Here is a 15,435-nt window from a genome sequence, read left to right on the forward strand (position 1 = left end):
GAAATATTTACAGAACAACTGTATTTAGACCAAGAAAAAAGGATGTGAGTGGAGGGGGTGCCAAGCTTATTTTATGGCATCCTGACAGTGATATTATTATTATTATTATTATTATTATTATTATTATTATTATTATTAAATATACGCTTTACTTCCCTTGTTTTTTGCAAAGTCACAAAGTGTTCCACAAAAAGATTAATGGAGAAAAGATTATCAGCAAAGAGACTGTATCTGACTTCAGGGGTCAGAGGTTAAGATAAAATGGGCCCTGTAATGGAACTAAATCCAATCTCCCTTTGCCTCAAACTGTTACCTAAATACCAACAGGAAGCTACCTGTAAATCTTCCATGTTAGGAGAAGTTGATAAGTCTGAAATTTATTTAGGAGTAAGGCTGTTGCTGATCTGAAACAAGTGAAGATCACAGCAAATGAGCTCATTCTAGAGGATTCCAGAGGTCAGCGGCAAAAATGGGCTTAACTTTGTGTTACCAGTTACAAAAGCAAAGCTTAAGTGTGCGCATAAATGTAAGTGTTTTAGTCAATGCCTTGAGCTGCTTACAGGTTTATAAACAGATTAATCTGAAATGTGATTATTGGAAGAATAAAGAAGCAAAACTCATTTCAGATCCACAAATCGGCTTTTTATTTATTTATTTATTTATTCCCTCAATCTTTGATTTATTTATCATTTATTTTTGACAGACAGTCCTGGGCTTGGCATCCATTGACATAGAAATGGAAACAATTTGATAAAGTTAAGCCATATAAGGAGATTAAAGAGAGAAAAGGTATTTGGAAGTTAAAACATCAAAGGTATTACACTTTGCCCTGCAGAGAAGAGAGAAATTGCATCTTTTCCATCAGAAAACAGGTTTTATGGCAAACTCTGCCCCCTGAAGTCAGATACACATTACTGCTCAGAAACCTTCAGCAACAAAAGACAAATAAAAATAATCTGACCTTTCTTTTTTCTTCACATTTTGTCACATTATAAGTTAAAAAATAAATAAATAAAAGGCCACACATTTTAATGTACTTTAATGTAATTGTGTGTAATAAAAATGTAGAAATGTAAACTACTTAAAACTTTAAACTGATTTATAAATACTGTTACATATATTCTATTGCAGTTTCCCTCACAGGAGTATTGATGCTCCGTGAACTTTTCTTTTTGTTGATTTACAATCACAAACTTCAGTCCAAACACACAAATAGAGTGTATTGCCTAAATAATAGGCAATGTGCTGTTGGGTACATTCTAGTAAAGTTTTTCCAAAATAAAGCGGTTTGTGAAAGTATTCATATTCTTTGAATATTATGTAATTTGCCACTTTACAATTACAAATGTCAATCTATTTTAATGGGATTTTCTGTCATAAATCAACTCAAAATAATGTAGCACATAGCGAAAAATAAACTTGGTTTTATTTATTTTTACAAATAAAAATTGAATAAACATGTGAAATTTATTTGTATTTACCCCCCTTGAATGTGGGGGCTAAATACCCCACATCAGCATTTACATGACTAATGCTGATTATTTGAAGTATTTTTTTTTATTTGCAATTTTGTTTACCCTGTAATATATTATTTGTAAATTATTTATTATAAACGCTTAAAAGAATTAAAAACATATTCCAAAGTACATCTAACAAAAAATATTTTTGCAAAAATACATTGCCCTACAGAACTATTATCCTTCTCTTCTATCCTTTTGTCATTTTACAACCACAAGATTCCTTCTATTTTATCAGCATTTTGACATAAAAATACAACACAATTTTAAATATTTCTGGTTTGTAATGTTATAAAACTTGTAAAATTCCATAATTTAAATACAATGTTTAAAATGTTAAAAAATCAGAAACAAATGGGTAATGTGGAGGAGAAGAAAGAATATAAACTGCTTACTTAAAAATCGATTTTATACACTCCAGTAGTACTCTTAGATATCATTCAGGAAAAACTACATTCCGCTGCGTTTTGGTATAGGAGTGACTTCTTAACTGCTATATAAATGTAGAGATTAGTGGAGAGTAATTGCGTTTATGTTCTTTCATAAGGCTACACAAGTTACAACTGGCAGACGAAGTAAAAGGTTTATCTATGCAATGAAATTTCCAGAGCTTTCGAGATGGTCCAAGAAGTGGCGACATCAAGTGGTTCTTTACTGTAAAAAAAATGTTTTCGGAAGGATATTACGTATGAGACCGTATGACGAATAGGAGAAGTTTTGTCAAACGTAAAATACGGAGGGAGCACTTCAAATGGATTGGATTCACTTTGAAGCCGTACGCAACAGCACTACCGACATTACTATACTATATATACCATCAACAAACTAAATTAAAAATAAAATCCAAAGCTTTTCGTGTAATTTAAAAAAAATCCTCGTTTTGTACCTATTATTCATCCAAGAACGGTCGATTATAGTACATGTGCACACTTACAGTCAAGATAGATCCCCCCCTACTTCCGTCCGTTGGTTTACATGGAGACGATATGATTCTACACACACTCTCTGATCATAAGCAAAAGCGGAAGTATGTTGAGTGAACTATGTCACTTCCGCACATTCCGCTTTGGCCGTTTAATTTTGTCGTTCTTACTCACTGTTCGGCTTTAAATCGTCTCAGAATTAAAAATTATACATTTTTTTATCTATGTGGTTTTAGTGTAATTTGGTCAGACACGTATTTTGATGGATGTCGCGTTTTTTTCGTTCATACAAAGAGGAAGTTGGTCCTCCTGGAATCTCAGTTAGCTGACGTTAACAGCTGTGGAGCCCCGGTTAGCTAAATGCGCTAGCGTATGCTATCTTAAAAAGTGATTAAGTAAATGTAGTCTGCACCGTTAAGATAAGGGTTTGGGTCCCCGTATCGTTGGTTCAACAACGTACGGTCCTCTTTGTGTAGCTGTCAAGATAAACGTGGTTTGATAGTGTGAGTGTCTAAATCCTAAACGTGAACCACGATTCTGGTTTCTGTGGGTTGCTTGATTCGCTTCAGGCTGACGTATGTCATCATCTACTGCCAACATGATGGACTTTGATAATATATTGGACATCGCTTCGCAAAACCAGGTTCTCAGCAGTGTACAAGTAAGTTAAAGATGATGATTACTTGTACCCATGTTCGTAAGTGGGAATCATTGTTACAATTCAGTGCGTTCCATCCGTGTCAGTGAAGGTTCTATAGTACAGCTGGTTGCTAAACTTACAATAGCATGACCCTGCATGGCTTCTGCCTCAAATACGTTATTCCATTTGGTTATATATACCTCGTTAGTTTTCTGGTTTTAAAAACACATCGAAAACTTTGAGATTAGTTTATTTAAAAATACCATATTTACTTTAACAATTCAATGAAGTTTTACGTTCAGCAGCTGATCTTATGTCTCATCCTTGTCTTTCTTTGTGCAGAAGAGATACAGTCTTCAAGCGGGACCACCCAAAAAGGACCCAAAGTCTAAAGGTGTAAACCCTGCTGCTGTGCAGGCACTTCTAAAAAAGCGGCAAATTGACACAAAACAGAAAGGTATCTATGACATTAAGCCAGTTTACACAGTAATACTCAAATTAGAGGTGTACAGCTCTTTCTGCTGGAGATTGAATTGTGCCAGTTTTCTCTAGTTTTGCCTCTGATCGGTAGGTCAGATTCCAAACTTTCACAATTTTGCTATTTAGTACATGTGTTGATGTAGTTTTGACTTTGATAAAGATCTGATCAATTTTAGCATGGTTGCATTTGAAGGTCAGCTTTTTATTTTCCTATTTTCTGTTGGATTCGAGGCTACCATCGCTAACAAAGAAACTGGAACAGATTTCTTACCTGATTTCTAACTCAGTCTTTCAGATTAAAAGACCAGACCTCTAAAATTGGATATTTGTCTCGGTCAGGAAAAGCCCTATTGGTACAATTTTGACTGAAATATGTACGGATACAATCTATTTTCTTCTTCTTTTCAGAATTGGAAAGTAAGAAACAAAAAGAGCAGCTATTGGCGAAGAGGGTTGAGTTGAAGTCGGATCGTAAAGCACGAGCTATGGCATCCAGAACCAAGGACAATTTCAAAGGCTACAACGGCATTCCAGTGGTAGAGACTCCGAAAAAGAGGGGCTCAAAAGGAGATAAGCGGGAAGATCATCCAGATGACCCTGAAAGATTTAGGAATAACGCAATCGACCCACTAGACGATGAAGATAATTACGAGTATGAGCAGACCGATTCAGAGGGAGAGCCGGAGCCAGAGATGATGAGGCCACAGAAGACTATGAGTGTCAGTGGGCCAAGTAAATCAGTTTCTAAAAAAAATTCTGGCCCACCCAAACCTCCTCCCCCTGCCATGAACTTTGCTGATTTACTCAGATTGGCGGAAAAGAAGCAATTTGAGCCGGTTGAGCTAAAACCCAAGGTGAAAAAGGAAGAAAGGCTTCGCACAGCCGAAGAGATACGTGAACTGGAGATGGAGCGCAAGGCTAAGAGACCTGACAAAAGCAGGGACTCAAAGGTAGACGGTGGAAGAGAGGGACGGTCTTTGTCCACTTCTAGTTCAGTTAGAAAAAGCACTACAGAGAAAGAACCAAAACACAACAAACCGCAAAGGAACTCTACAGAAAAGCCAAGTCTGCCCGGTAGATCAGGAAATAAGGTTCAATCAGCTGGAACAAGTGACAGAGGTCTCTCCTTTTCCAAACCCTCTGTAAGTGACAAAGAGAGGAACCGAGAGAAGACGCCTCACAGTGATAGAGAACGATCCAAGATGGGCATTTCTGCTTCATCAGTTGCTACAGTTAGTAAAAATCCTTCAAAAGCCCACTCATCTCAGGTCTCAGCCAAACATGTAAGCTCCAGGATGGCACTTACCCAAAAACCCAGCACCTCAAGTGACCTTAGCTCAAGAAAAGACAGTTTGTCATTGCATCAAAAAGGAGCTTCATGTATTCAAGGGAACAGGCATTCTAGTGGAGTTGGAGCTGGCCAGAGGTCTCAACATGCAACCTCACAGCAGACGAGACCCATTCAAGGCAGTTCATTAAAGCAGGGATCTATAGCTGGAGAGATGAAATCCAACAGAGGAGACCCACAAAGGTCTGGAAATAATCCTCTGGTGAGGTCAAACGGTAATTCACTGAGGCCGTCTTTGGGCGGTCCTTCTAAGGCAGGGAACCAGTGTCAGGGGAGGCCTATGGGCATACCACAAAATAAACCTGGTGGTGCACCACAAAATAAACCTGGTGGTGCACCACAAAATAAACCTGGTGGTGCACCACAAAATAAACCTGGTGGTGCACCACAAAATAAACCTGGTGGTGCACCACAGAGTAGGCCAGGTCGCAGTGGACCTGAAAGAGGTGGATCCCGACCTCCAGGACCTTTTAGACCTGGTAGTGGAGGACAGGTATCAGGGCGGCCAAACAGTAACCTCGGGTCAGGGCCGGGCAGACCTAAGTGCACTGTCGTGTCGGAGACCATCTCGTCCAAGAATGTGGGTGGACCTAGGCCAGGGGTCTCCCCTCGGCCAGGCATGCAACAGAGACCTGGGGTGATCCCAGGGATGAGACCCGGGATGATCCCAGGGATGAGACCCGGGATGATCCCAGGGATGAGACCCGGGATGATCCCAGGGATGAGACCCGGGATGATGCCGGGAATCAGACCCGGGATTCCACCCAGACCTATGATGAACAGACCACCAGGTGAGAACCAGGAAATGCATGATGTTATTAGTGAAGACTTGTAAATGGTTTATTCAAATTTTAAAAGCTTTAATGAAAATGCAAAAATCATCACTGGAAAATGTATTACCTGAAGCTGGTTAAAGTTTGGTCTTGTTCTTGCTAAGGGACCTTTGCTTTCTGCAGTCCATAAATACGAACTTACCAATTTATTATTTTGTTAAAATCACTATGTTTTCTAAATTGTCTTTAAATTTACGAAATTTGCCTTTAACATCCAATTAGTCTTTAAATACGCAAATGATTACTGGGATTTAACCAGACTGTGATAAGTTTGTTAACACATCCGCCAAGATGTTTAAAACGTTTCAATGTCAGCAGTCTTTGAATAGAGTTTAATCTTTTCTTTTGACCATCAAAATAATCAAATCACATCTCAAGTCTCTAAGAACAAGATCTGTTGCCAACAATTTAAGTATTTCCTTTCCAGGAACCATGCTACCACCCATCACAATTGCATACAAGAGGAAGTATGAGGATGAGGAGGAAGAGTATGACCCTGAAATGGACGACTTCATTGATGATGGAGGTGAAGAACAAGACGAAATCTCCAGGCACATTAAGGAGATCTTTGGCTATGACCGAAACAGGCGAGTGTTCTCTTCATGGTGTCTGGTGTTAATGGGGTATTGTGACAAATGAGTTTGCACTTGGTATTCACTCACATACAGTAAGGAATTAGATCTCTGAAGAAAGTCCAGACACAGTAACAATACAAATAACCTGCTGTTACATGGCCACCACACTTGGAGCTTGTTATTCCACCTTCTGCACTGGTTTTGCACAAGGTAGTATTGTGGTATGAGAGTCCAGAAAGATATGAGTATTGTTTATTTCTCACTCGAGGGGGCATCGTAATTAATGTGACTATAATTGAAAAGTGAATGACAGTACTTCAGGCCAAACAGTGAATCTCACAGATTCATTAAACACAATATTTCACACTTTGAATTCTTGGTTTTGATCAATATGACTTGTACTTAATCTGAAAATGTCAATATTTCATTGGACTTATTAAAAAGTAGTTGCTAGAAAAACTGGTTGTGGCTCACTCACTCACTCTGATACGCACCCTTTTATGGACTGGCAGAAAAATAGCTCATTAAAGTATTGAGCAGATGTGGAAGATCTGCCTGAAAACGGAAAGAAAAATCATGGAGCATCTTTTTTTACAGTTGATTTTTTTTATTATTTACACAATTTTCCATCTACAAATACATATTCAATATAGATTTATTTTCTCTGTTAAAGCAATTGATTTGACAAAATATCAATTTACTGCTACTTTGTTGGGGTTTTTTCTCTCAGGTACAAAGATGAAAGTGACTATGCTCTTAAGTTTATGGAGAGCAGCTGGAAAGACCTGCAGAAAGAAGAAGCCAGGAGGTATCAAAATAGACATTTTTGTCATTTTTCTCTCCTGATTAAAAGTAATTGTCACCGGTAACATAAATTTTCATGCTCCTTACCTTTGCCTTACTTTAGTCTAAGAATGGCTGTGCAAGAGGACCTGGAGGAAGAGCGGCGAGAGGAAGAAGAGCTGAAAAGAAAAAAGGCCAAGAGGAAAAAAATCAACTGAAGCTCCATTCCTGTTTTGATAAATAATCCTTTGTCCTCTGAATGCTGGCACGGTGGCTTGGCGATCCTACAGCATCAAGCCCACATTTGACCGTGTGTTGTGATGGAGAAAGTCATTTGTTGTGAAAGATTATCTATCAAAAGATGATATGCAAAACCCATTGGAAGCATTTAGAAAGTAATGAGAATTTCTCAAGTCCATATTTATTTGCTCTACAAAGTCCTGGATTTACAATCTGGGAAGAATTGAACTTTTAACAAACATGAATCCGTTTTTCTCATCTCAGCAATAACAGGGACAGTTCTCAACATATTTTCTGTTACTTTTTTCAGCTAATTATTTGAACATTGTTAGTTATTGTGCAGAAAACATTACCGATTCATATGTTGTGTAAAATATTTTGACAGTAATAATTGCATAAAGGCTTTTATTTAACAGTACTCTATGATGTCATTTTTTTCTCAGATTAAGATTATTTTAGTAAATTCATATATGGAGAGGTTTGGTCCCATTTTTCTTTGATTAAAACTAGTGGTTTTGTCTGTCTTAAAATTAGCATAATATTTTACTAATTATGTGCCGCTTTTTAAGGTAGTCCTTGCTGTGTAGTGGATACAATTTTATTACTGATCAAATTCTTTCAAAAAAGTTTTTCAACTCCCTAGAATATTATCGGTTCTACCCACAATGAACATCTTGCACAATCCAATGACTTCTCCAAGGACAAACTACTTTAAAACATTAGATATCATTATGTGCAGCTTTCTTAACTGGATCCAGTAGACAGGTGAAGAGGCATTTTTATCAAGAAACACTCAAATTTTAACTACATTTTTAGTCTAATAATTGTAAATGCCTAAAATATGAAGGAAAACTTTCATAAAAATCTTTAAGATCAAAGTATAAAGCATTCCCTTGAGAGGTTTCAAAATGGCTGGCTAAGTTAGTACTATGAAGATGAAAGGATACTAGATGAAAAACCATTGGTCTGAGCCTGAATAATGTTTATAGTGTGAAATGTGGACTGGTATAGTTCAGTGTGAAATTGTCTGACAAATAATTTAATCGTTAAATGACAAATATCCAGTTTTACCATAAAATATGAAAATAAAGGCATTTCCTTTTAGGGTTTTCATTTTTACCTAAATGTTATTAATTAAAATCCTAGCTATTAAAATTTAGCTATTAGGATTGGTGTTTTCTATTCTTAATTATAATGCTACTTACGTATAGTAGGGATGTTTGTATGACTAGGACTGCTTATTTTGACTCCTGCTTATATATGACAATGCCTTGCCATATTTTTGGTGTAGGGGATTTTTCAAAGAGGGCGGGGCTTAAGTCGGTAGTGACATCAGTGTCACCTAGCTACGCCTTTGGCTGCTCCTCCAAGTTTGCGGAAGTTTATCAATAGAGCTGGAATTATACAACTGGCAGGAGCATCAAACCTGAAGAATAACTAGTATATTCATATTTCTTTTGGCTAATTTCCGGGTGAACTAGATGGACCTCAAGTCAGAGAAAATACAGCGGATCCTATCAAAGGTTAGTTTGAACAAATGACAACTTTGAAATGTGTTCAGTCTAAACTTTAATTTGTAAAAGCCGGCTAGCTTTGTAGGCTAGTTTCTATTAGCTTCTGTCAGCCTGAGCAAACTGGAAGAACCAGCTTAGCTTCTTAAATTCTTGAAAGGAACTTAAATAAGATTACAAAGTGAGAGTGCAATTGTTCTTTTTGGATGAATTTGAAGAATATTAACCCACTGAATTGAGGAACTTAACTAAAACTATTAAAATAAAGTTTATGCTGTTTTTCCTGTCTTACCATTACTGACAATGAGCAAAAAGAAAAAATATTAACAGTAAAATGTCTAGAATTTGTGTAGAAAATGATAAATATTTAATTGGCCAATTCTTTCAAGAAACTGACAGTTTCAATAAAAAAAAATCCCTGCTCATTTGTAAAATAACTGAAATTTGTGGCAGAAGTTTTAATAGTGCGTACTCTTTTGAGTTAATTGTACAGATGTGTTAATTATCAGGATTTTAATACCTTAAAGTTTTAACACAAGTTGGAAAATGCTATACAATATTTTAAAATAATCAAGTGGAGAAATAAAAATAAAAATAAAAACGGCATCATAGTAAAAGTAACACAGGACAATATACACAAATAATTATTCATAAGTTTAAAAAAGGGTTATTTAAACGAGTGTAATCTAAAGTTAAAGAAAATACCACACGACTGCAAATCAATGTGGGGGCATCGAATATGGCTGCTCCCAAAAATAATAGATTTTAAAAGATGAAAGTTAATTTGTCAGTCCTTTTTTTCATTAAGGCTTCCTTAGAAGCCTTAATGAAAAAGGTTAGAAAAATATTTTTTCTCCATAACAATCCTTCTCATGTCTGTATCTCCATCCAGATATTTAAATGTCTTGTGATGCATTATAATCTTTAACATATAATTGATTTTTTTTAAAAGCTGAATGTACTTAGTTGCCTTTCTCGCTCTAAATCAATTATGACGTTGTGCTGATTTGAAATGACTACATTTCAAAAAAACATTTCTTTTTTTTTGTCAGCTGTTAAAATCACACTGATGCGACATCAGTTGTGCAACAGAACAGGACATATTACACCATGTCATGATTTATTTAGAGTGACTTGGAAAACTACATCCTTACTGCTGAATGACTTTTGAACGATGAAAGGTCGAGTCATGTATCTAATAATGGGCAATAATGTCTCCTAACCCTGAGTTAAGAATATTGAGTTTGGATGAATTTAGACTTCAGTAAGATACGGATCAGAAACTGAGGATCATTCTTAAAGAGAATCCAGACTTTTATTGTGTAAGTCATAACAAAAAAAATGAGTTTTGTGCTCACTGAGCACAAAAAACAACCTTAAAATAAAAAAAAAACTTATCCTTTATAAATCTTATGCATGCTTTTACTAATCGTTTCTTTTTCCCTCTACTAGTACAAATTTGGAGATGTCACAGTTGAGGAACTTCAAAAAATTTATCGCATCTTCCCAGACATGAAGCTGTACACTGGCATGTACAGTAAGTTTTTGTGCTACTTTTGCATTTGTTTGACAAAATACATTCTGGTGAAAATGTATTTGCTCCCTAACATATTTCTGCTCATTAAACACATTTTATTATCAGGAATATAGCCTGAGTAAATACGAACAGCAAGCGACGATTTCATTTAATAAGGGAAAACAGATTATCAAATCCAACCATGGCCTATGTAAAAAATGCCATGATTTTTTTTGTTTTTTTTTGTTTGTTTGTAGCAGTTCGGCTTGCTGGTGTGTCTGAGCTCAAGGTCACAAATCTTTGCTCAAATAATCTCCAAGGGGATTTTTCTGGTAGAGGACTGAATTAGTCAATTAGTTACGTGTAATTGACCAGCTGACGGGTTGACCAGGTCCTGATGCAGGAAACTGGCCAGGATCATCACAGTATTGCTGCCATGTTTGCACGTCAGAATGATGTAGCTTTCCTAAAATACATTTTCACAATACTGTGTTAACTAACAGGTGATGTATTGCGTTTTTCAGCATCCTCTGATAACAGCCAGATGGAGCTCCTGAAATTAACTGGCGTCATTCCTGTAAAGTATGATGGTAAGAATTTTACAAACACTCTCTATGCAGTTTTACATCAGAGGATGTTCTAATGGCAGCTTCTCTCCTTCAGGCCGCTCCTACAACTTCCCCATCGAGCTGTGGCTTCTGTACTCGTTCCCGTTCACGCCTCCGATATGCCTCCTGAGGCCCACCTCCAACATGGTGATCAGAGAGGGAAAACATGTCGACGCGAAGGGACGGATCCACCTGCCGGTACTTCACAACTGGGATCATGTAAGCTTTCGCGTTTACTATCTATATTCTAAAATTGCACTCTAATTTGTGTCTAATTTGGCATTGGGACCTTGACTGTCTCATAATCTTGAGTAAAAATACTGTGATTTCACATGTCTGTTACACTAAAATCTAATGCGGAATCAAACCTTTATTTTTTTTTGTGAAAATAAAAAAAAAAGCATTTACTCCTACTGCTTTTAAAATTATATATTATTACTGGTGTAATACTACTATACTATTTGATTACTCTCATGTTAGTAAATAGACCAAAGCAAAAATATAAACACAGTGCTAAACTTACAAGTATTTTTCTGTGTTCTATGAAGGAACACAAGTATAGGAAACCGATTATTAGCTGATAAATTAGCGAGTCTATCTGCTGAGTTAGCTAACCTGTAATCTGCTGCTTATCTTACAGCCTCGGGTTTTTGGGATCTTTCGGAACTATTGAAACAGTACATTTGACACCGTGTGTCTCATAACAATAACTATCGCGAGCCTAGCTGTGATGTTCTCATCAGCCTTACTCTGTTACAGCCCAGGTCATCCGTCGTGGGTCTCCTGAATGAGATGATTTCCAAGTTTGAGGAAGACCCTCCGCTATCTTCCAGGACCACAGAAGACACCAAGGACCCCCATGAGCTCATGGCTTATGTGTCTAATCTGAAGATCAATGATGGTGCTGCTCTTTACATTCACTCTTAATTTTTACCTTCACAAATCAGACTTTTTTTTTTAATGTTATTTTATATTAACTTCAGGTGGGATCAGGCATCATGACCAGCAAAACATCAAAGTTTCAGTTGTTGGAGGAGGAGATTTGGGCATGGCGTGTGTGATGAGCATTTTATCTAAGGTAGCTACCTTAGTTTTTGACAGTGCAGCAGACAGGAATTTTTTTTTTGGTTTTGTCAAATGAGTTAATGCTACTGAGTTAATGCTTATCTCTTTTTCACATGGCGTAGTGTAATGTGGACAAACTAGTTTTTATCGACGTCGCTGAAAGCTCCTCCAAAGGCGGCGCCACGGATCTGGAAATCTTCAACCTGCCGAAGGTGCAGGTATCCAGAGGTACGTCACTTTCTGCTCCGTCATGTTATGACTCATCGGTACTTTTTGGCCAACAATACTTTTGGTATTTGAAAGGACTCCTGGCGTTGTGCTGACAAGGTCTTTCCACGATGACTCACCACCTTGTTTGCTTAGTTTGACAACAAGTTTTTAAGATGTGGTTGTTTTCCCATAAGATTTTTAGGACTAAGTACTGACCATGTTAAATGTTTTATTTCGTAGATATTTCATCTTCGGCGGGGTCTAAGGTTATAGTGGTGACAGTCAACTCGTGGAACAACGACGAGTCGTATGTAAAGGTGGTCCAGACTAACGTTGATTTGTACCGAGGAATAATCCCCAATCTGGTACATCTTAGCCCCAATGGCATCCTGCTTATTGCCTCACAACCAGGTCAGTAACAGACACTTCTTCAAAGTTTTATTTTTTTACTGCCGTCGTATAACCTCAGCTCCTACCGATTCAGTGGACATCATGACACACGTTGCTTGGAGGCAAAGTGGTCTCCCTCCGACACGGGTGATTGGAGCGGGGTGTAACCTGGACTCCGAGCGTCTGAGCCACGTTCTGGATATTAATCTGAATACACACAAACCTGCCTGGGTCATAGGAGAGCTCTCAGACAATAAAGGTGAGTGGGAGATGGTTACATAAAGGTTTATGTTAATGCTGTTGTCACAAAAACCTGGTTTAACATTTACCCCGATGGATCTTTGAGTCAGGGTGTTCAGGTGCATCTCAATATATGTTAATTTATTTTAGTAATAAAAAAAGTGCATTTAAAGTGAAGTTCACATATGGATTCATTACACTTTGTATAATACTTCAAATATATTTGGTTCTGATGTCTTTCGTCTTTCTATTGACAAAGCTACATAGATTATCTATGGGGTTTATATGTCACAATAATCCATGTTGCTTGTCACACTTTTTCCTTCCACACAACTTTCAGTTAAAATGCTTGAATATAGTATTCTTTGAATAGCCAGTTTCTTTAGCAATGTCTCTTGTGGGTAGCCCCTCTAGTGGAGGGTGTCGGTAAATTGGACAACAATCAACTCAGCCATCTTCCCTATGAGTATTTAGGCGACAGTATGACTATAAGAGAATATTTCTGTGTTTCAAATCGGTTTTCCTTGCTCTTACAAAATATTCCATATTCCTAACTTTAAAGTTTTTTGTTATATTTCTTTAGAAAATCTGTTGAGATGTACCTGTAAATTTCACATGACTCCTTGAGAGCAAAGGTGGGAAACAAAATTATTCCTCTTAATTTACTCAACTCTGACCAAAATAACTGAGAAAGTAAAATCTATTTTTTAATCATAGTGTAATATTTTCTGTGTGTAGTTACCTCTTTAGTTTTGCTTGTTTACAAATAAAAAAAACTCAGAATATTGGAAAAGTCAGTCTAAAACATTTTACTGTTTAACCTAATACAGTTATAAAATGTATCTGCCATTATTTTAACTTTCTTGTATTCGTCCCTTTTGCTCATCTGCACCGTTATTAGGGCAAGTTGTGTAGTTCTTCCAGCAGATCTTGCATGTGGTACATCATGCATACCATTAAGCTTACCAGTGTTTCTGTGTGTGTTTTGATAGTTCCTGTCATAAGTAACGTTGGACTGAGTTCTAACGGAGCACTTGAGATCGCCCCAGGATCTAATTCTACAAAGCCGTTGCTAGACAGGTACTTTTGCTACAAACATTGAGTTAAGGCACAGCTTTTATTAACGTCTTATCATTATTCATATTTTTATTTTTTATTTCCCCCATCCAGAGCATTTGATCTCATGAAAAATCGAGGCCAGCGGTCCTGGTCTGTTGGTCTTTCTGTTGCGGACATCACCAACACCATCTTGACAGATAAGATGAAGATTCACTCCATCTCCACACTGGCTCAGGTAGCTCTTAAGTTATTAAAACAATAGATCCACTATTACCAAGTCTCACACTACAGGTGTACGTCAGTGAATTGCAATCGCAATGAAAAGGTAATGTTAGTAGTTCCATTCAAACAGTGCAGCTCTGTATAGTCCTTCATTGCATCTCAGTTATATGGCAGTCAGTAATTGTCAGTCAAGGAGGGTAAGCCCAAAAAGGACATTAGTAAGACCTTAGATGGTCATAATGCTGTATCCAAGTGCAGGAACAATGGCGGTAGAAAAGGTGCACAACCAACCATGCAGCCTTCAGAATCAAAATTTAAAATTTTGTTAATTAGATTTTGAGAGATTCACAATGCATGGACTGAAGCTGAGAAAATGAGTAGTACACAAAAGTATAAATGATGCAAATTCTCAAAGTGGCATTGCACTACTCATCCAGGTGACTATATTTGAATTGATTTATTTATTTTTTTAATCTGCATTTTGCTTTCTTAGGGCTGGAGTGGTATAAGCGCAGAGGTGTTCCTCAGCTTGCCGTGCATTATGGGAGCAAACGGATCCGCTCGGTTGGCTGGAGTGACACTGGGACCTGAAGAAGACTCCAAGCTCAGGGAAAGCGTCAACTCGCTCTTCGTCCTCATGAGTCAGATCAGAATATGAATGTAATGAGAAATCTGAGAATACTTGCTGCTGAATAGTCGGCGATGGACAGTGATTGCGCTGAAGTTTAGGAAAAAAAAGCCATGTAATTTCCTATGCCTGTTTCTCCTCAAAACGTGGACATCGTGCACTAAATCATTGTAATATATATATATTTAATATGCACTTTTTTTTTTTTAGCTTGGAGGCATTGGAAGCTTATTTTGCACTCATGTTTCATTTTCTTTTATAGCCAAGGCATTTTATGCATAACATCTGAAAGATGAGTGCAGTCTTGGGTAACAACTCAATGTGGAAAATGCCATTCGGGATACCTTGTCTATTTATGCAAATATAATATAATTCTGAGTAAATCACAGTGTTGGATTATGAAGATGAACTATGCATATAGTAACCCAGAAAAGGTGTGGGCTATAGACCAGTAGACTGACTTAAATTAAGCTTTTGTATCTGCTGTCATCCTGTTTCCTTGCTCTTAATGTACTTTTTATGCAAAAAATCGTCTTGCATAATATGAACGGAAGCTACTCAAGACTTGTATATTTTGTAAGACTACATTATTTTGTTTTTATGCAATAAACATTTGAAAGCACACGATTGTTTGAAGAACATAACGA

General features: G+C 37.1%; 2 protein-coding genes across 2 annotated transcripts; both read left to right on the forward strand.

Annotated features, from left to right (window-relative positions):
- Positions 1-2,552: 2,552 nt before the first annotated feature.
- spty2d1 (SPT2 chromatin protein domain containing 1) lies at positions 2,553-7,757 on the forward strand. The gene is made up of 6 exons (XM_015002886.2): positions 2,553-3,101; positions 3,423-3,537; positions 3,969-5,699; positions 6,169-6,328; positions 7,047-7,124; positions 7,224-7,757. The coding sequence occupies exons 1-6, from the start codon at positions 3,018-3,020 to the stop codon at positions 7,315-7,317; spliced, it is 2,262 nt and encodes a 753-aa protein (XP_014858372.2). The 5' UTR covers positions 2,553-3,017; the 3' UTR covers positions 7,318-7,757.
- A 939-nt stretch (positions 7,758-8,696) lies between these two features.
- Positions 8,697-15,412, forward strand: uevld (UEV and lactate/malate dehyrogenase domains). The gene is made up of 12 exons (XM_015002887.2): positions 8,697-8,862; positions 10,303-10,387; positions 10,891-10,956; positions 11,030-11,193; positions 11,734-11,875; positions 11,958-12,052; positions 12,162-12,267; positions 12,490-12,660; positions 12,734-12,898; positions 13,872-13,959; positions 14,050-14,173; positions 14,654-15,412. The coding sequence occupies exons 1-12, from the start codon at positions 8,821-8,823 to the stop codon at positions 14,816-14,818; spliced, it is 1,413 nt and encodes a 470-aa protein (XP_014858373.2). The 5' UTR covers positions 8,697-8,820; the 3' UTR covers positions 14,819-15,412.
- Positions 15,413-15,435: the final 23 nt, after the last annotated feature.

This window comes from Poecilia mexicana, unplaced genomic scaffold, assembly GCF_051168715.1.
Source record: "Poecilia mexicana isolate PSO_F unplaced genomic scaffold, ASM5116871v1 scaffold_6, whole genome shotgun sequence".
NCBI lineage: Eukaryota > Metazoa > Chordata > Actinopteri > Cyprinodontiformes > Poeciliidae > Poecilia > Poecilia mexicana.